Source organism: Pyrus communis, chromosome 17 (assembly GCF_963583255.1).
Source record: "Pyrus communis chromosome 17, drPyrComm1.1, whole genome shotgun sequence".
Classification (NCBI taxonomy): domain Eukaryota; kingdom Viridiplantae; phylum Streptophyta; class Magnoliopsida; order Rosales; family Rosaceae; genus Pyrus; species Pyrus communis.
In genome coordinates this window covers 18,929,271-18,950,243 of record NC_084819.1, presented here as the reverse complement: position 1 = coordinate 18,950,243, position 20,973 = coordinate 18,929,271, and the positions used below count along the sequence as shown (strand labels likewise).

Here is a 20,973-nt window from a genome sequence, read left to right as displayed (position 1 = left end):
TTTGTATGACATTTAAAATGACTAAAAAAGTATTGATGAAAATATTTTTGAAATTAATTTTTAATAAAAATGTAAGTAAATTCTGAAAAAGTATTTGAAGTATTTCTTGCAGGAAGCACATAATTCGTGCTTATTGCCAGAAGCACTCAAGTGCTTTTAGAATTCAAAAATAATTTCTCTAAAAGAGTTTTCAGTCATTTTAAAAACATTTTCAAACGAGCTTATATGCCTCCACTTATATGGACCAATATTACAAGTTTATTTAGTTATTTATAGTTTTCAATATAACAACATTTGTAAAGTGGTGAGAGATTTACGATAAATCACACAATGATCTGCATAATAAAATAGTATTGAATCCGTTATTTATGGGCGTCGATTGAAGAGATTCTAATTCTAAATGAAGATAAATAGGACTCCTGGCCATCATAGTATTAGTGTTTTTAACTTTTTTAAGACGACCTAAGATTTGGGAAAATAGACCCAAGTCTTGCCGTGACAATTAGATGTTGTATGTTTCTAGATGAGTCCGACAAATATAGGTATATTTTAGCATATATATCTAAAGGTGACCTCAATTCAACACTGCTTTGTAAGAGTCAGGAAACAAATAGCTATTGTATATAACCTTAATTTTACTTTTTAAATAATTTATTTCCACGATTCGAATTCGTGATCTTTCAGTAAATAAGGAGCAACATTTCTATTGCACTCGCCCTCATTTTAGTGTGTGTATGTAAAAGTCTAATTATTTATGTGATTGGTTTGCGTCATGAATAATAATTGGCGGTGTCCAATCACTTTTTGAATCCTCAGGAGCAAATAATTTAAGGCAATGTATAAATATATAAGAGTAGAGGTTGTTCCGCAATAAGACTACAAAATGCATGACGCACGTACAGTATTTGCAATATCTTAATTCTGGAACAATATTTTATACCTCAGCGATGTCTGTCTGTCGTCGCTTCTGTCGTGTTGTATTGCTATTTCTTATCGGTTAGATCTTTAATTTCTTCGCGTTCATTTGGGTTTTTCTGTATCACCATACAACACTGCCGGCATGTAGTTTTGTCATTCATTCGTGTTGTAACATATTCATTAACTGCATTGTATATTATGTTAATGAAATATCAACCATATTAACTATCTCGTCCCCTTGTATATAACGCACGGATTAAAAATACCAGTTAAAAAACTCTGTCCAGTTGGAGGTGGGTTAGTGTGACAGAGATCGTTTGGGCATATCTAGTTACATTGCACTTAAAGATTACAGCCATATAATTTATTAATCCTATTCAGTATATGTTTACAAACATGTAATTTGACTTCAGCGTTGATTGATTGACAAAAGCTCACTAAACATGTATTTTGGCCAAATAGCTGTAATCAAACGCGTGTACTAACTAATACAATATTTGATTCGGTAGCTACGTCCAACCGATGTCTAATTAATCAGATTATTAGATTTAAGGCAATAATTATTGTTAATTTGGGCCATGCATATCCCCTAAGCAAGTAATATAGAGTTTACACAATTTTTTACCTACATTTTTGTGGAATTCACTTCATAATGTTTTTAACAATTCAAACTGTTTATCTTTTTTTTTTGAAAAAAAAAAAAAAAAAAACCGGTTATCTTTTAAGTCTTCTCTCTAAAATCATGTATACTAAAAATCACTCAAATTTGAAACCATATGATCTTTGCATTGAAGAGTTTGGGTTTCTTTATAGAATCGCATTCATATATTTTCTTTACTACAAATAAATGATCTTAATGGTTTTGAATTTGTCAATTTTTCTTTTGAAAAAAATTATCTATGAATAATATTCTATAAAATAGATGGTATAGATCGTTAAAATACATAACGGATCCGCCCCCATTAGATATAGGGAAATTTTATTTGAACCCATATAACTTCTTTCTTTCTACACCCAACTTATTCTTTACACCCATATAGTTTTTAATGAAATTATCAATATCTCTTTAAACCCAATTTTACTACCTAAACTACCCTCACAAGCCTAATATAATATGCAAATTTATCTTTACACCCATTTTAAAAATAAAAATCCAAAATCAGTGTTCTACAACTTGTTTTCCACAACTCGTTGATTGAGAGTGTAATGTCCATACATATATGGAGTCGTGTTTGATGAATTGGTCAAACAAGCAATCTAGAATCGGAAAGTTATGTAACAAGCAATCTAGAATCGGGAAGTTATGTAACAAGCAATCTAGAATCGGGAAGTTATGTGAGCAGACAAGATTAGATGAAGTAATTAACTCATGTTACGGTGTTTTTGTACTTATTTGAGATTGAAATGTTAAACCAATATGCTTATTTCTCTTACAATAGAAATCGAGTTGGTTTTAATCCTTGTGTGCTTTATCTGAATTGCATTCCCATTGTTTTTATCCCATTGCCGCTTCATAAACAAATGCAGTAGCGTATTCCAAATGCTTTAATCTCAAGTTTTTACCTTGGTTTTAAGATTAGGTGTATTGGGTGGTGGAATTGTAATCTGTAAATCCATATTCTTAGGCATCACTTGGGGTTTAGCCACAGTAATTCAAATCTGCATGAATTATAGGACTCAAAATCATTTTATACATACACATACACTAGTAATAATAATTAACTTAGGCCCTCAATTGTCATTGGAACCGGCAGTGGGTTCATTGATAAATTTTAGTTTGATTTCTGATTTCATTTTGTATTTGATAGTAATTATACAATAGGGTAAAACTGACAGTTCGTATTTTAAATTTAAGTTGGGTGTAGAGTGAGGTTATATGGGTTCAAATAAAATTTTCCTTAGATATATAGTATAATCCTCTTTTATTATTATTTTTTTTCTGGCTAGTTCTTGCGTAGGACATGGATATTCATATATAATTGGGTACGTACGCGTCAAATTCTAGATATATAACCGTTTAACTGCAACCCACGTCGACATGTAGATAACGGATTTGAACGTAGACAGAAACTCAAAGTTTGGAACGTACAACATATATACATGTATAAATCGAGAACAACTTTTATGGCACAAGACGTCTATCAATGTGAATAGCAATACCAAAAGGTGGTCTCATGCCAACGAGTCTCTCCATTTTACGAGGATCAAAAAAAGAACGTCCATTGTATGCAGTTTTCTCATTGTACACTAGCACTGAACAGCACGTTGCTTACTCACGCCATGAAAGTCCTTCTGATCGCATGGACAAGCCAAGCCAAATACAGTCCTTTATCATGTGATGGGTTGGCTTTAGCAGATCGTACGCACATTAAAAAAGAGACTCACATGCATACACGGCTGCAGTTTCAAATTTCAAAGTATTAATTGTAACTTTATAAAAGGAAAACAAACAAAAAAATGCAGAGAAAATTCAAATAAAGATATAATTAACTAAATACGTACCCATGCAAAAGTCCCATCATCCGCAAGCATAGCTGAAAATTGACCAAAAAGCAAGATTAGCTAAATAGCACTTGCAGAACGTACGGTTGAGATTCGGCGTTCATATCTGTTTTGTTACTCTTTTCTCGCTCCTGGGTTACTGTTACTCTATTGAGTAACCTTTAACCTTTTTAAAGAACTTTTATAAAACAAAAACTTTTAAAGATAAAAAGTAAGAGAATATACCTTTTAAAATTTGAATATTTGAAATCTTAAACTCGAGCCACGTATATATACATGATTCTTGAATTCGAAATGGACCTCTATCTCCATGCAATCCTATATACATGAGAGGAGTATTATATTCAGGAGGTTTTGTGCTACGGGCAACTCTTATATCGAATGAAAATTAGGATAGTATGAAATGAAAATATCGGAAGTCTTATCTTTTTATTTTTTCTAAGAGGTTCTCTACTGATGATGTGAAACGCTTAGACACAAGTTTTATTCGATGCATTTATTGAAATTTGTCTAGTATGAACCAGCCCACAACATTCTTTATGATTATAATCATTGAATCTTAAACTAAGAAGATAAATGTTGAGGGGACTCATCATAAGTCGAGATTCTTCATAAATTATTTGTCACTTCATATTTTTTACATAATATTTTATAATATTAATATGAAAATTAACGAAAAACTATAAAATGACAAAACTTCTTGCTTTTACAAGAGTCTCATTTCTCAACTAAAAGTCCATCGAAAAGATTCAACAGTCATACATTCCGATTCATGCTGCGACCGGGTCAATTCTATTGCTTTCGCATCTACTAATCTACTTTGTTTACTACCAATCAGAAATGGTTGGTTGATGACACGTCATAATCCTATCACCTTTGAAGCGGGCCATGTTCAATGACCAAAATGACCATCAATTGCTTTGGAAATATGAAAAATACCCCTCGTCTGTGATCTACACCATGTGCATGTGAATATAATGATTTGTTTGGATGTGCTTTTAAAATGACTGGAATCGTTTTTTAAGAAAATAATTTTTTATTCCAAAAGCATTTAAAATGATTTCTACAAAAAAAACATCAGTTATGTGAGAAGCATTTTAAGTGATTTTCCATAATATATTTTTATTTTTACTAAGAATTAGTTTAAAAAACATTTTCAATAAAAGTGATACATTTTAAAAGTACAACCAAACGAGCTCTAAGAATTTTGATTTATGTCGGGTCCCTTTCAAGTAGAACACGTCCTTTTCAAGTAGAACACGGTCCAGTGTGCCCACCAGTGACAGTTAGGGTAGTGTGGTCATTTCGCTCATTAGGGCGGCTAATTGTGTAGTGGCAATCTTGTGGTTTTGGCTCATTGAATGTGACTTTTTGGGAACAAAAATATTCTTTTACTAATAAATCTACTCACAAACAGACAAAAGTCTTGGCGAGAAGCCCTTGTCTGCCACTGCCAGACTAGTATGGAAATAGACCAAATTGTTAAACTATTAGGTTAATTAGACATAAATGGGACCCCTCGATTTCCCAAAAATAACCAAATTGCCTAATTAGGGCTCTTGAACTCTTTTTTATTTTTATTTTTCCTGATAAATGACAACGAGTTACTATTCTGTAATCTAATTTAGTGAATTAGGTAGATATAATGATATGTATTGCTCCTCGGTGTAAAGTATGTTCTTGCACTCATGTCTCAAATTCGATTCTCTTACAATATTGTTTGTAAAAAAAAAAAAAAAAAACTTCTAGTCTTGTAAATTTTATGGGGCTTGCCCTTGGAAAGTATCGTTCAACCCTTAGATTTTATGGGGCTTGCCCTTGGTCGTCGGTGGCTCTAGCCTGGCAACCTCTTTGCCACACATGTCGTTGCTGTTGTTTGTGTTAAAACTGTAACCCACGCCGGACGATGGAAACTTTGACGGCTCTTGGTGTTAAGAAATCTTGTATAGGGTTATGGGTTTGTGGTGGCGCTACGACGATGATAGTAGTTCGGGTTGAGAATCCCCTTAGCCACGCCATCTGTCAACTATATGTACCCGCCTTTCTTACGTGGACACATCATTGGCACTAATTTTACTATTTTTAGGTTAGTTTATACTTTTGTTTATATCGCATAAAGCGGGTTAAGCAGTAGATGTTGTTTGTGTGACTATGTTGATTTATGTAGCCTCATTATTTGCGATAGTTTTATGTGAGGGTTTCGGTATCAGATTTGTTGCGTCTATCATTTTTGTGATAAATTTGTATTGAATTTACCAGTACTAGTGGCATGTGTGGGGCTTTATATAAGAGTTTAAAGTCATTTGTGTTTTTGTGCAAATGACCTCTAGATTTAAAAATTGATCACTAAAGATTTATATCCATCTGACACGTCTTGTAATCGGTTGTCTTAATTGGTCATGAAACGCTCTTTTGATTCTGTCAAAATGCCACTTTTGTTTTATTTTCAACATATACTAAAGATATATCTTAAAAAAATTAGCTTGAAATATTAAAATAGAAGGGTAACATCAATAAAACCTACAAAGTAAGGGGCATATCTATAATCTACATCAAGGAAAACAGTGTCATGAACCAAAAATATAATATTATAAATTTACTACAATACAAGGCCAAAGAAGACCTGGTTCTTGTGTTCATATTATGCCAACAAAAACTCTCTCTTCACCACAATTGGAGGAGAATTTTCTGGGTTTTGTCTACCGATAGACTTACAACAGATCCCTTATTTTCTGTTCAATTTCTCATTAATTTAATCAATTTTTGAAGTAGTAGATATAGCCTTGCTTTAGAGAGAGAGAGTGAGAGAGCACCAAGAACAAGATAAGTGGGGAAAGAAACAAATAAGGAGAGTCTGGAAGTAAGACAAACGAGCGAGAAAAAAAAAAATCTGTCTTCCTTTTATCTTTATCTTCCTTCAATGTCAATTATCACAGGTAGTGCTGCTACTGGGAGTTTCTCTTCAGGAAATACAGGTGGAGAAGAAGTTCAACAGCAACAACAAGAGCTATTAAATCACCATGCAAACTTTCATGGCTCCAACTCCTTCCTTCCAACAACACCTAATATCAATAGCAATGGTATTTCCACTACTCAAGTACAAAAGCAACCTCCACCAGCTAAGAAGAAAAGAAACCTACCAGGAACTCCAGGTAGATCATTAGTTCAAAAGTTCTTACTTTTCTGTTGAAGTTCACCAATTTAGTCTGCTTGTCAGCCGCAGACCGGACCTGATGTTAGTCTGGCTCGTCTAATAAACTCAAATCAAGTTTTTTCTCTTTCGGTTGTAATTAATCTTTCCTTATCAAGATTTTTCCCTCAAAAAGAGATGGTCATTATTTTGAAGTCATTTTATCTTTGAAATACATTTAAAAAAAATAAAAATTGATGTTGGAGAGATTTGATTGAAATTTTGTGCACATATATATGCTTAATTGAGCTTGATAGATATTTAAAAACTTTCATTTTAGTTTCTTCGTCAATACATGTTTTTCTTATCTTCTAATTATTACTTTGAATTAATCTACGAGTAATTAACTTCTTTCTATGTATCCTTTTGGTCAAAATATGCATGCTTGCATATATTTAATTTTTTCAAATGTTTAGTTCTTAGATAGCTAGCTAGCTAGCTTCAAACAGATTTGATTCAGTTCTTGAAGGAGAGCCGTGGATTATTTGTTTTCCAGACAAAAAAAATATTGCTGGGGTCAGAAAGCATGAACCATATGTATTATTGATATCTCTAAGTAGTTTAAAAGGGGTTCAATTATTGGCTTGATGTTTTACAATTATTGGAGTAAAGTATACACTATTGGCTTGCCTTGACTACGGTCTCCCTCCCTTGTTTCCTTATTTTGTGTGCTCAACTATTTCAAGTAAAAGATCTTCATATATACATTCCAATTGTTCATGAAACATCTTATTTCCTTTCTCTCACACGAGATAAGAATCTGTCTTGTAATCGAGTGTTTACAGGTGGCAAAAATACGACATATTCTCTCACCCTCTTGAGATAGTATTTTCAAATTGTAGTAGACAAGTGTTGTTCAATAGTAGTTTTACGTTTCCTCTAATGACTATCCACAATAAAATGTTCCAAATTTCTTAATGCATTTAAACTTCCAAATGCTAATTTAATTAATATTGAAACATATGTACTAGTTGTTGAAAAATCCATGTAAATGCAGACCCAACTGCTGAAGTGATAGCCTTGTCACCAAAGACCCTGATGGCCACAAACCGGTTTGTGTGTGAAATTTGTAAGAAGGGGTTCCAAAGGGACCAAAACCTCCAACTCCACAGAAGAGGTCACAACTTGCCATGGAAGCTTAAGCAAAGAACGAGCACTGAGATAATTAAGCGAGTCTATATCTGCCCCGAATCCTCCTGCGTCCACCACGATCCATTGCGGGCGCTCGGGGATCTTACGGGCATCAAAAAGCACTTTTTCCGGAAGCACGGTGAGAAAACCTGGAAATGTGACAAGTGCTCCAAGAAGTACGCGGTGCAATCGGACTGGAAAGCTCATCAAAAGACCTGTGGTACTAGAGAATACAGATGTGACTGTGGAACCATCTTCTCCAGGTAATTAAATTAATATTCTAGAAAATATGAGTTTATTATAAAAAAATTATACTACTGTCTATATAATTGTACAATTTGAACAACTACTCTGACAAATGTTTTGTATAGATATGTTGTGCTGCTTGTGCATGCATGAACATTTAAAATTAATAATATATATATGTATGTATATACATATATATTTAAGATTGACAACTTGACTGAAACTAATCTTTCCAAAATTTATTATTGAAAGTCCTAATCATTCTTATTCAACAATCATTTATTATTAAACTTTCTATGCAATAGAATAAATGTATATGGTACTTAATATATTAATCTTATTTAATTTTGTCTGTCTATACACGCCGGCCACTAATCAAGAGACTTATATATTCAGTTTTTTTTTTTCCATTAACCGGTAGGATTCTTTGGCTTATAATAATAATTACTGTGATGGTACTCAGTTTCTACTTTGTTAAATACGTCTAAATTCGAGTCTCATAAACTTTATATAGTTTAGCTTACGATAACTATTGGCTATCCATTGTGCAGAAGAGATAGCTTCATCACCCACAGAGCTTTTTGTGATGCCATAGCTGAAGAGAACAACAGAAACCAAGGAGTAGTACCAATGTCCAACAATATTATGGGAGCACCAAACCAAGGCCAACTTTCCAACAGTGAGCTCGTCATCCCGGCATCACCGCCCATGAACAACAAAATTACCGACAACCCATCGTCAGCAAGATCAGATACTACTACATCTGATCAATTTCATCATAATTTTGATGCCAAAAATGCCCCTTTAACCCTAGAACCCCAACTACCCTTCCCAATGCCCACAAAACCCGTAAACATGTTACCGAGAACCCTAAACAACAACACTTCATCATCAACATCACCATCGTCACTACTGTTCGGATTAAACCACAGCGGGCACGGTCAATCACTCATCCCCAACTCATCAGGCCATTTATCCGCCACGCAACTGCTACAGAAAGCGGCTCAAATGGGTGCAACTATGAGTGGCGGTCCTAACCCTAACCCTAGTGGTACAACCATAACAAGCATGGCACCCTCAACCTATGGTACAGCTACTGGTGGGTACAACATGAACCCCTTCATGCAGCAGAGAGATCCTAATAACATTCTGCAATTAGAGACCTCGCCGCAGTTTTTTGGCGCTAATTATGCGCAACTGGGGATGTTTAGCGGGATGTTATTCGATCATACTCAGAACAATGGTTTGTTGAAGAACATGGAGCATGAAAATAATGGGACTTCAAATAAAATAGGGTTCGGGGGTGCTAGTAATGTGAGTAACGGTGATACGTTGACCGTTGACTTTTTAGGGCTTGGAGGATCGGGTAATAATAATAGAGCAGAAAACTTTCATGATCTGCAGAAACAACAACATGGCCAGCAAGATCAGTTGGGGTTCGGAGGAATTGATGATCATGATGATCACCTAAGAATGCAAAGATTTGGACGATCATGATCAGTTGGTCATGGATGAATGAGAAGCTTGATTAATTAAGTGTAGTTTTTTAGTTTTACTATCTGCATTAGCTAGGTTTTCACATGTTATAATCTCCGGTGACAATTTTTAGTTTCAGCAAACAGAAATGAACTGTTTCGGTCGATCTTCTTTAAGATTTTTTTTTTGTTTTTCTCCTGTTAATTTTAGGACTTTATTTCAAGGTTCTTCGACGTTACTATAGATCTTTTATTATTGAATTAGAAATAGGAATAGGGCAATTATTTTGATAATATTTCCTTCTCCTTTCTTTTTCCCCAGTCTCGTTCTTTTTTTCAAATGCCAAAGTAATTAACTTTTGTAAGGGAGCCAAAATATTTAGTTTCGGAATTCTTTGTATTTAACTTTTTATGTAGCATATGTGTGGAGTGTGGTACGAGAAATTTTCCATGAGAAGACGTTTTAGAAATGACTAGCTTAATGGCATGTCATTAGCCATGGAGTTAGGTTTTCTAATTTATTCCATTAAAAATAAGTTATATGGAAGTGTGATATTTCATCTAGTAAAAGTTTTATTTTTTTATTTTTTTAAGAAATGATATTATCTACACTAAGGGGTGGGAGAGTGAGTTAAGTCTCACAATGGGCTAGTAATAATGTGGTTTAAATTCGTCTTGGTGAGAATCAAACCTAAGACATCTCACTTACATATAAAGAGAAATATTTGTAGACCGTAATACTAAGTGGCAGTTAAAGTTATACTATGTGTAAATCAAATAGGTAAAAATTAAAGGATAAAAAAACATGACGATGGACAGTTTAACTTAATAACTTTACTTAAACCATGCAACATATATGCTCGTTCAAAAATGCATACCCCTTCATCAAAATAAGTACAACTTATGGGTAAGTAATTAGGGTTAGCTCAGTGAAGATGTTGACTTAGATATGAAGGGCGGACGAGTTCTTCCATCGCCACCACTCGTTTGGACAATTGCCGGCATTGCCACACTACTTTCATGCATGCAAACATATATGCTCAACCAGATATATGCATAATCACACTGTCCTCCGGCTGCCGGAAATAGTGTGCGAGAGGTAACAATAATCTGGGCAGAAAGGCCCCCAGCGGACCAATTTGCTTCACCACAATCCGGGTTTAGGCGGCGGCTTCCTGTTGGGTTAGGGAGAGCTTCTGTGGTTGTTCTTGGTGCTGATTTTCTTGGAGTCACAAGTTTTCTTCTCGGGTTGTCGCCGGAAAGTAGTAGGAGTCAAGCTGATTTTCTTGGGTTTTCCCATAGGAGGCTACAGTAGGTGCATTGCCAGTTCTCTCTTATCCTACGACGTTTGATATAATTTTGTCAATATTGTGTGTCTGGATGGCATCGCCCTAATTTTGGTTTTAGATAAATTGATGAAATAATTTTATTTGAATGAATTTGGACGTGACAAAATTTATATAACCAGCTAGTTGGGTTGGAGATCAAACACCTTTGTATCGAGCAGCTGAGGATTTTTTATTTTTTTATTTTTTTTATTTTTATGAATGATCACTTGATCCTCCTCCTCTGAATTTTGATACCAAATCTAGGACTGATGGATGGCCACGGAATGTCAGTGAACCCGTTGTCGAATTCGGCCCGCCCGCCACCACCGGAGAGTTCAATGTTAGCGTCATTGTGTCGCCAGTTGCTCTTTGATTTTAAGTAAGCAAGTGACAGAAGGTTATGGCTTCTGCAGTTTCTTGGCATTTCGGTTCGCAGCTGATTGTTGACGTTTGTTTTTGGTAGGAACTGAAACATTTGGAGGACCAAAAGAGGTAGGAGAAGCTGTGGTTACGACCGTCACAGGATCCCGCAAAAGCCCTGATATCAAGGGAACTTTGATCGAATCAAAATCGAGAGAGGATAGCGTGCGTAACGTTGAGTGCTACGAGCTTGAATTCAGAGTTGAGAGCCCCTTGTTTCACCAGTAAAACATCGCTGTATGTTGCTTTCGTGGTGGTTGGTTATTTACGCAATGCTCAGGCACCGGAATCAGAATGGCCAGAGGTGAAGTCAGACCAGCCATTCTCGTTCGGATCCAGCAGTTCTCAGGTCGTCAATCACATAGTTACAGAAGAAAAGTTTGAACAAATGGCACGAGTGTTGGCATTTACCATCACTTTTTTCATTAACTAATGACACAAGTGCTACATCGTTGTTCATCAAAAACTATCAGTGCAGAAAGTTACAATATTGCATATAAGCAAATTTATACACCGAAAACTCATCAAGGCGTCTAGCCATCCCTCTAATGGGATTTTCTTCATCTAAACCATGGAGACGGATTCAAGCGCAAGTTACCTGTATTCGTGTCGTCATTTTCTCCAAATTCTCAGAAACTGCAGCGGTCAAATTTGGATCTTCAAATCCAAGTTCTGCACCAAGTCTGCAGCAGAAGCATAAAGCAAAATCCTTTCATATTTTGTCTCGAAAAAAGGCCATGTTTACAAAAAGAATTGACAAACAAAGCTTGGAAGGTCAGTTGATAATGCAGTCAATAAATTGAGGGAGTAAGGAAAGGGAGGGAAGTGTCCAGGTAAACATCAGCCTAGCCCATTGTCAACGCTTGGCTCCCCGACTTTATATGTTAGCGTATATGCAAAGGAAGAGAAATCCAATTCCTTTTTCTGGTTCAAATTGGAACCTACAGATGTTATATTATCTCCTGCCCTACACTGCCCTCAATCCATACACATAAGGCAGCTCTATGACAGCGGAACACCATGCAAATGGCCATCTTTTTATAGGTTTTGTGTTTCCTAATAGATAAGAATGCATGATCGAACAGCAACAAAAGCAATAACTGTGGGTGGTGCTATTCACACACCCTTTTTATCTCCCACACACCCGTTTTATCTTAATTTTTGTCCTTTGATCTTCTTCAATTCCTTCAATTCCTTCAATTCGACGGCCGGAAATTATGATGAGTGTGTGGAAGGTAAAAAGAGGTGTGTGGATAGCACCACCCTATAATGTTTGATTTGCTTACTTTGGATCGAGTACCAACTTCTGAATCTCTTTAATGGCTGAACTCGCCGCATAAAGTGATATCTTTCCTACCTGCATTAGAACCCAATCGCGGAAATTGAGAATACCAACAAAAGAAACAAGTCTGGATTAGCCCACTAGACAAGATAGGGCACAACACTTCCAGAACTGATAAAAAACGAAAAAGGTAAAAGAAGGAAGGCACGGAATACTTCTAAGGAAAATTTCCCTTGTCCAACCTCCAACACTTGTAGCTCTGCTTCATGGTCATTTGGAAGACACCGAATTTCATCAGCTAGTCTTACAGCCTCACCGAGGCTTTCAGGAGATAAGAAATCAAGACCCAGCTGAACAGTTGACTGAAAAAATAAAACACATAAAGATTATGACTTATTAGATTATATGCTAGAAATAAATGCACTAAAGATCTAGGATGTCTAATGTCCCAGAGAAGGGAATAATAATCTTAGAAGTGCCAACGGAATCTCAAGTAACAGAGCCGGATTATTTTGCTACGTGACATTATCGAAAGACCAAGAAATAAAATTAATACAGACGCAAGTAGAATTGTACGCTTTACATAAATTACTTGTCGAGTCAATCTATACCCTTCATATTTTCATTAAATAACCCGGAATTGGTACTTCAAAAATATTAATTTAGTTACAAAGAAAACCACCTGAAGATTCCTGACTTGAAAAGGGCATCCAGCGGGGATAAAAACAGCTTGCCCCAAATGTTGTTCAAAGGACCATGGCTTAATTCCTGATAAAACAGGAAGAAAAACAAAGAATAAAGTTCAGAATTTTTAAAACCTGAGTGCTGAAAATCTCAAAGAATACCAAATATCCAAGATCAGTCACATGCACCACAAAAAGTAAAATGATGTACATTATCACTGAAGTATAGACCAGTAACCAGTTGGAAATGCAGGTCGCGGTGTGTAAACTGTAAAGTAATTTACAGAACACGGGCTTTACAAATGTAGTTCAAGCCAGAGTCAATTTGACTACAACTGTAAAAGCCAAATTCAAAGAACACAGGTGTCCATTTACGAAACATGTGAATCCTTCAATTTGAACAGAAGTCATGACAAGTGGCCAGGATATCCAGTAAAAAACAGCAGCTGAGTAGACAGCTGCAGCTTGCCTGACATTTTCAGGATTTCTGCTAATTAAACCAAAAATGGTACACCAGAAATTGATACAGCGGATGGCTACTAGCATAACTATCAACAGAACATTTCCTCTAAATCATCTTAGTGGAAATGTAAAATAAAAAACGAGGGGAGGGAGGGTGGGTGGGTGTTATCTCTACACAAAATAAATAAAAGGGAAATAGTTAAGTCATCCTTACCAAATTCTTCCTTCAATTTTCTTTTATGATCCCCATTCAGGAACAATGTCCCATCATAAAAAGGCGACGTTACCTGATATACAAAATGCACCATCAGTTATTAGCATGGTATGCAAGCCAACTCTGTTGAATCAATTTGGGGAAAGGTAAAGGTACAAAGACTTCACAGATAAACTTACAAAAATATTTGTTTCATTGAGCTTCCCAAATACTTGCCAATGTATTCTCAAATACTCAGTCAGCTTTGGAACATCCTGTCGACGGAAAACATCCCAAAGAACTCCCAGATGAGTTTTTTCTGAGACATCTACCCCGTCTCTCTCTGACTGTTCACAGTTGGCGGTGTCCTCTTCAATCATAGGAGTAGTTTCATGCCCATGATCTGCTGTGCTCTCATCTTCATCTGAGGCCAACCTTGCCCCATACTCATTCTCCACATTCTGACCAAGAAGTGAGAGATCAGGCCTCGTATCCTCTCCCATAACCATTTGTAGATCCCCAGATGATTCTTTAACCTCAGATTCCTCAAAGGATTTTTGCGTGTTCTCAATCTTTGTCTTCAAACCTTTTAGCTTTACCTCACATGCATGCACCAGCAGGTATACCTGAGCTCAGCAGCTTGATGGGTGAAAATATGTTTATTTGAAAAGGATAAAAATTTATTTCATGAAACATGCAAATCAAATGTTCATCCATATCAAAACATTCCAACTCTAAAGATTGAAAAAAAAAAAAAAAAAAAAAAAAAAAACAAAGTCATAAGTTTAATATCTAAAATATAATGTTGCAACAAAACTTATGCACAAAATAGCCTACTATTAGCTAAAAGTTCTGACATGGATACATCATCGTACCAAAAATGTTTTTCACTGAATGATCATTGAAAATTTATCCCTGTATTATGTGCGCGCGTGTAAATGTACACACACATGTAGAGAATGTTTCACTTGCATTGCACAGCATAAAAGCATTACTCTCCCCTTGACAGAGTTGATCACATTTACTTCACTATGTGGTCAACTACATCAACAGCCCATGGTGGTACTGTCAGCCCTTTATTTAAATATATATTGTCTTACATCAAACAAATGAATAACAAAATTAATAGCCATGTTTGCAGAGCAAAAACAATAACTAAATTAGAATAAGCGATTCTCAACTATCAACTCGATGGTGATAAGTCAACAAGAACGGAGAAGCAACTAACCATGTCACGCATGTTGAAATGGAGATTGATTACGGAGTTGTGTCTACCAAGCTCCTCATAGGTCCCATAAGAAATAAAAATCTTAGGTCCAACCTTGTTTTGCAAAGAATAGTGTGGCACTTTTGCAGCAACATTTAAAAGACCAAACTTGGAGTGAATATACTCAAGTAAAGGCAGTTTGCTGATAAATTCAGGTCTCTGATATAATAAGAACTCTTCAGATGCACTAGGGGAAGGCCAATCTATGAGTTTCAACATTTCAGGCATACCATTTTCATTAATTCTTCCCTCGGAGTAACCTTTCATGAATTGACTAAGTTCAATATCAACCTGCCATCATGTCAAAGCACAGAGGTTTAGTTTAGGTTTATAACACTATATATTACAAATCAACTAATGGATTATTTCATTACAACAAGAGTTGGTTATAAACAGCTGATACATAGTATAAGAAAGAAAGGCCATAGGTAAATACAAGAAACAGCTGTTAGAGCGAACCTCAGACCAGTCAAAGCAATTTATGGCCTTCACCCTTCTGTTCTCATCCTTTAATTTCTCATCTGCTGTCTCCCGAATCCCTCTCCATATAACCATTGGATCCCAGTTTGAAATTGAAGAGTTATCAAACACCTTCTTAACAATGACGGGCTCACCCCTAAGCCAATGCCCTTTAAAATTGTCAATCCCATCAGATTTGATATCTTCAGATGAAGCGCAGTACAAGAAATTATCGCTATCCTCTCTATGAGCATACCGGCTAAGTCTTGGATCATTGAGCCCGGTTTTCTCTAGACTGACAGCATCATTAACTATACAGCCACTAACCATTTCCTCTGCATTTTTTACTAGTTTTGCAACCCAGTTCATCTTAAAGATACAGCTTAAGTTCAATGATGAATGGCCACAGCCACCATACTCCTTTGGAGGGCAAGGGATACTTCCATCACTGTTCGCTTTCCAGTTGGAAAATTTGTCTGCTAAATTTAGTCTGACTTTGGACAATTTTGGCTGCTCCAACTTGGTTTCTTCTTCTCGACTATCCTCACCAATCTGATTCTCTACCACCTCTCCTTTAACACCAGGCATGGATTCTTCTCGAAGATCTCGACAACAGTTCAGGCATAGATCATACGCGCAGCGGGAACAGTGCCAATGATAATCAATGATGGGAATCCTACAGAAATTGCTGCATAAAACCCATCAAAAGGAAATGTTCTTCAGAACAGGAAGAAATATTTGTGACAGTACCGCTGCAATAAATAGACCTAGAATTGCAGACACAGCCACAAAAATTAATTAAAACAAGAACTAATTATCTACAGAAACATCACGTTTTCTTCAGTTTGAGGAGAAACTGGTGTTTAGGTTAGTTTATTATCCCCTTACAACAAATATGACAACAACGTCAAGTTCTTTCAGCTTCAGGGGAATCTGGATTTTGGATCGGTTTATTTTTTGAAAAACATGACAGAAACATAGTTCCTTCAAATTCAGGAGAACATGGAGTTTGGGTCAGTTTATTTATGACAAACATGGCTGAACTCTGTAGGACCACATGTGAGTGGGCCCTACCACAATTTAAAATGTTTACTTGTTTATTATACATACTTTGTTGTTAAGAACTTAATTCTACAATATAAAGGGGTACAGGAATTGAATTACCAGCACATTTGCTCATCTGCATTCAATTTTGTCCGGGCAAGATCTATATCTGTTCCTGCAAAATACATATGCAAACAAAATGGTCAAACAATGTACATAAGACATACAAAGATACTGAATTCAAAATGCCATGAACACGTTAGAGCATCTTACCATGAAGCTTTTTTTCCAGTTCAACTTCAAAGCACTGTACTTGATGGATTTGTTTAACTATAGGAAGCACTGAAGACAGCAGACAATGGAGATATTTTAACTTATCTAGCACCGGGATCTCTCTTATCCTTACCTGCAAAACAGAAACATCAGAAATACTTATTCACCTAAGCTGATCATGTAACTAGTTGAAGACTCCTTTATATGAATTACCTTTACCAAATTATCTCTACGTAGGCACATTTTGCATTACAAGTGCCACGACATGCAGGACAGGACCTCTGAATGTCTTCTAATGGGATGTCCGAGTACCTAAAGAGTTAAAGCATGAATACACAATACGGACATGAAACTGAATCACTTAAACATATATGTATTGTGTCTTTTCAAGACGCTCAACCTCACCATGTCGAAATACAGCTGTCACAGTATCCTCTTCTATCACATTTGAGGCACCAAATGACTGTCTCTCTGTCATTCCTCCGACACTGATGGCAAGTTTGGCCACCAGTTTCTTCAGAGGATTCTGAGCTTCCATCAGAGTCTTCCTACAAGAAAAAGGTTTGCCTCAGTATTATAAAACGTAAAAGCAGCGATTATCCAATTTCAAATCAAAACATACAGCTGCACTAATGATAAACAGACTAGCAAATGGGATGTTTCAGTCTTTACTCTTGAATGTATATGATGATGAACTATAATCTAACTATCTAATCAACACTGAAATGTACTTACAAAAATGTACCCACAAGTAGAACTGACAATTCAAGCACACTTGTTTTACAAAACATTATTACCCTGTAAAGGAAAAGCTCTCTTTGTCATGCATCGGTATGGAAACCATACTAGCAACAAAAGATAGCAAGATCAACTTATAAAACTAACTGATGCAGCTAAGACATTGTAAAACGAACATACCGAAACTGTCATAGCATTAACATCAAAACTCTTCTGTGGTCTGTTCCTGGATGAGTCCAAAGCAGAAGCAGGCGGTGACTTATTACTACTTGATCTCCAATTTTCTTCATACTCCTCCAAATCTATCTTGTCCATCAATTTTGAAGGATTACGCACGGATGAACCCTTCACGGGTGGTCTCTCAAGTGAATAACGAAAATGATTTTTTGATACCTTCTCCATGTACTTTCTCTCTTGTGACTTCACGCTTGCAAGTGGTACACCAAGATCATCACTCTTGCTCTCCAAGAAAATATCACTTTCACCTAACGACCTCCTCTTGGCTTTTTTCAAATTCGCCCGCATTGCAGAATTAGCTGCCCTTTTCTTTGCCTGGATGTAATGTTTTTCACATACCGTTTTATCTGGCATAGACATAGCAGTGCACCTCCACTGTTTCCCATCTGACCTCTTGCATCGCAAATCATCTGGAATTCCGACATTGTCCTCACCATTCCCAAGCGTCAAACGTGATTGATCCATTTCATTGAACTCTTCACGATTCTTTTACACCGCTTATGGTGTTATGCTCGCAAGACCTACCAACAAAAAATCCCTTTAATCGATGTAATTCCATCAAAGAGTGTCTCAAAGAATTAGACATACGCTAGCTTGCAACAATGTTGGTGAACTCACATAGATATCAGCAACGCACGAGTGGAGTCACGGTGCCTACGACAAAATTAAAGTTTCACCTATATAAATTCTAAAGCAACAAACTACTCTACTAAGCTCCTAAAAGCATAACAGGTTGCGTGAATTCTAATACAGTCTTGTCCAATCTAGTACATCGGTTCGGAGTTATAAAGCCTGGCAATAAAATTGTCACCATTGATGCCAGGGCATAGAAATTAAGGAAAACAACAGTATCTCGCTTCCCCTCACTAAGTTAATGACCCATACCATGCTTTTTAACATACTAAATTTAAATTTTTCTTTCGATCAGTGTTTTCAAAAACGAGCCTTGAGGCGCACCAGCCTTCGAGGCAGGGCGGTGAGGAAAACGTCTCTGCCCAGCGGGAGTGGGCTTAAAGTCGCCTAGGCTTGGTTGAGGCGCACCTAGGCGCCTGAGGTGTCAGCTGGCGCGGTTTTTTTTTTTTTGTTTTAAGGTTAGGTTTTCTCACCTACAGTGAAGAATTTTTTTATTTGATTGTTGATTATTCTTCTATAACGCTTGATTTCGACTCTATTGTTGATTACATTATATATAAATATATATTAATAATTTTAGCCTCATGCCTCAAGGCTTTTGCCTAGACGGAATTATCCATGTAACGCATTTACTTTGCCTTCGCCTTTTAAACATAGTTTCGATAAACAGTAAACTTGAAAAATCACAAAAATAAAAAATCTTAAACAATTTAAATTTAATTTTGTGTTTTTTCTCAACGATGCTAAAACCTACTCTAATTATATCTAATTATACCAAACAAGAAGCTAGAAAATTAAGAGAAAATAATTAAAGTATAATTAAGTAGGACTCTTTGATCAAACAAGGAGCCAGAGAAAATCAATAAAACTATGGCGTTTCGTCTTTCTCAAACAACAGAATTTCCTGAGCTCAAAATTCAAAGCAGAAATCCATATCAAAGGAGGAGAATTTTCAGCATATGTGTGTATTTTTAGCGAGAGAAGGTACCTGAATGCTGAAATTAGGGTTTCGTTGGGACGGCAGTGGAGGAAGGCAGTGAAGCAGAAAAAAACCCAGAATTTATAATTAATTTTAATTCAGTGGAAGGAGACGGTGACTCTCTCTCTAGGTGTCCTGTTGTTGTTCTAGTGCTCTGTTTGGGTTTAATTTCGATTTTACCTGTAACTTGTGTTTTCTCTTTTTGCTCTTCCGGCTATTTTCCGACATCTGTGAAACTAAACCAGAAAACCCAGACTTTTTTTTTTTTTTTTTTTTTTTTATTTTACAAACGATATTTATCTACATTGTAAGAGGGGGGATGGACTTAGGCCATCTCTAATTGACCCGATCAAATGATTATAGGGCCAAAAATAATTTGAAATAACACGAAAACCGTTTTCAACCAAGGGCTTGTGGGCCCCACCGAGCTCAAACCCCCAAATCAAGCCGGCGGGCTGGCCATTTCCAGCCAGCCAACCAGCCCTCTAGCACCATAATGTCATGCTTGATATTTTGCCAGCTCTCCAACTCCTCTAGCCATAATGTCAAGCTTGACATTTTGTCAACCCTCCAACTCCAGAATGCCAAGCTTGACATTTTGCCAACCTTCCAGCTCAACCCATATACCAACAGTTACCTGGCTTCAGCATGACACCAGCTAACAACGACTAGCTAACGTCATGCTGCCATCAAATTATCGTTGGACTTTGAATTTTTTTTTTTTTGACAAATTAAAAAAAAATCTATAAATACCTACACCATTCCTACAACATTGAAAGCTGAAGATAAGAAGTGTCATATAGATAAGAATTCTATCTAAAATTTGCACGGCTAATTACATCTTGACACGTGGCACTCGAAATCTTATCTGAAAAATTATTAAGATTATATAAAAATAAAAAATCTAGAGAGTTATTTACTTTAGCGACACGTGTCACTGAAAATCATATCCAAAAAATTATTGAGATTACATAAAGATAAGAAATATGAAGATTTACTCACGTTAGTGACATGTGTCACTCGAAATCCTATCCAAAAAATTATTGAGATTATATAAAGATAAAAAATCTAGAGACTTATTCATTTGGCGACAAGTAGCACTCAAAATATGTCCAAAAACCTTATTTTAATATGGTAGTTTAATTTAATTATAATAATAAATTATGTTTGACCTATGACTCTTTGGCCTCTCGGTTAGAGATGGTTTTTTTTTGTCAAATGACTATGTTTAGCCTATTGCCCTTTGGCCCCCTCGGTTAGAGATGGTAAAAAATATGGTATAACATTGTTCATTAAAATATAATTTATTACGTAGTTATAGGGCTAAAGAGAACCATTTGCCCTTCATTTCATTGGAGATGATCTTAGCCTCACAATGGATTAATAATGATATGATTTAAGTTCACCTTTGGCGAGAACCAAACCTAACCTAACACCTCTCACTTACAAGCAAAGATGAATACTACACCGTAGTACCAAGTGACATTTTGTTTTTTAAGTTAGTAGAAGATCC

General features: G+C 36.0%; 1 protein-coding gene and 1 pseudogene across 1 annotated transcript; one reads left to right on the top strand and one right to left on the bottom strand.

Moving 5' to 3' along the window:
- Nucleotides 1–6,036: 6,036 nt before the first annotated feature.
- On the top strand, nucleotides 6,037–9,777 carry LOC137722633 (zinc finger protein GAI-ASSOCIATED FACTOR 1-like). The gene is made up of 3 exons (XM_068461682.1): nucleotides 6,037–6,572; nucleotides 7,608–8,004; nucleotides 8,539–9,777. Exons 1-3 carry the CDS (start codon nucleotides 6,341–6,343, stop codon nucleotides 9,482–9,484), a joined length of 1,575 nt encoding a protein of 524 aa, XP_068317783.1. The 5' UTR covers nucleotides 6,037–6,340; the 3' UTR covers nucleotides 9,485–9,777.
- Nucleotides 9,778–11,325: 1,548 nt separating this feature from the next.
- LOC137723066 (E3 ubiquitin-protein ligase JMJ24-like) lies at nucleotides 11,326–19,691 on the bottom strand (annotated as a pseudogene).
- Nucleotides 19,692–20,973: the final 1,282 nt, after the last annotated feature.

Excerpts from the sequence above, each read along its gene's own strand:
- LOC137722633 (XM_068461682.1), top strand. The coding sequence starts at position 6,341 with ATGTCAATTATCACAGGTAGTGCTGCTACTGGGAGTTTCTCTTCAGGA. Across the intron at positions 6,573-7,607 it reads AAACCTACCAGGAACTCCAG|ACCCAACTGCTGAAGTGATA; the intron begins GTAGATCATTAG and ends ATGTAAATGCAG. Across the intron at positions 8,005-8,538 it reads TGTGGAACCATCTTCTCCAG|AAGAGATAGCTTCATCACCC; the intron begins GTAATTAAATTA and ends TCCATTGTGCAG.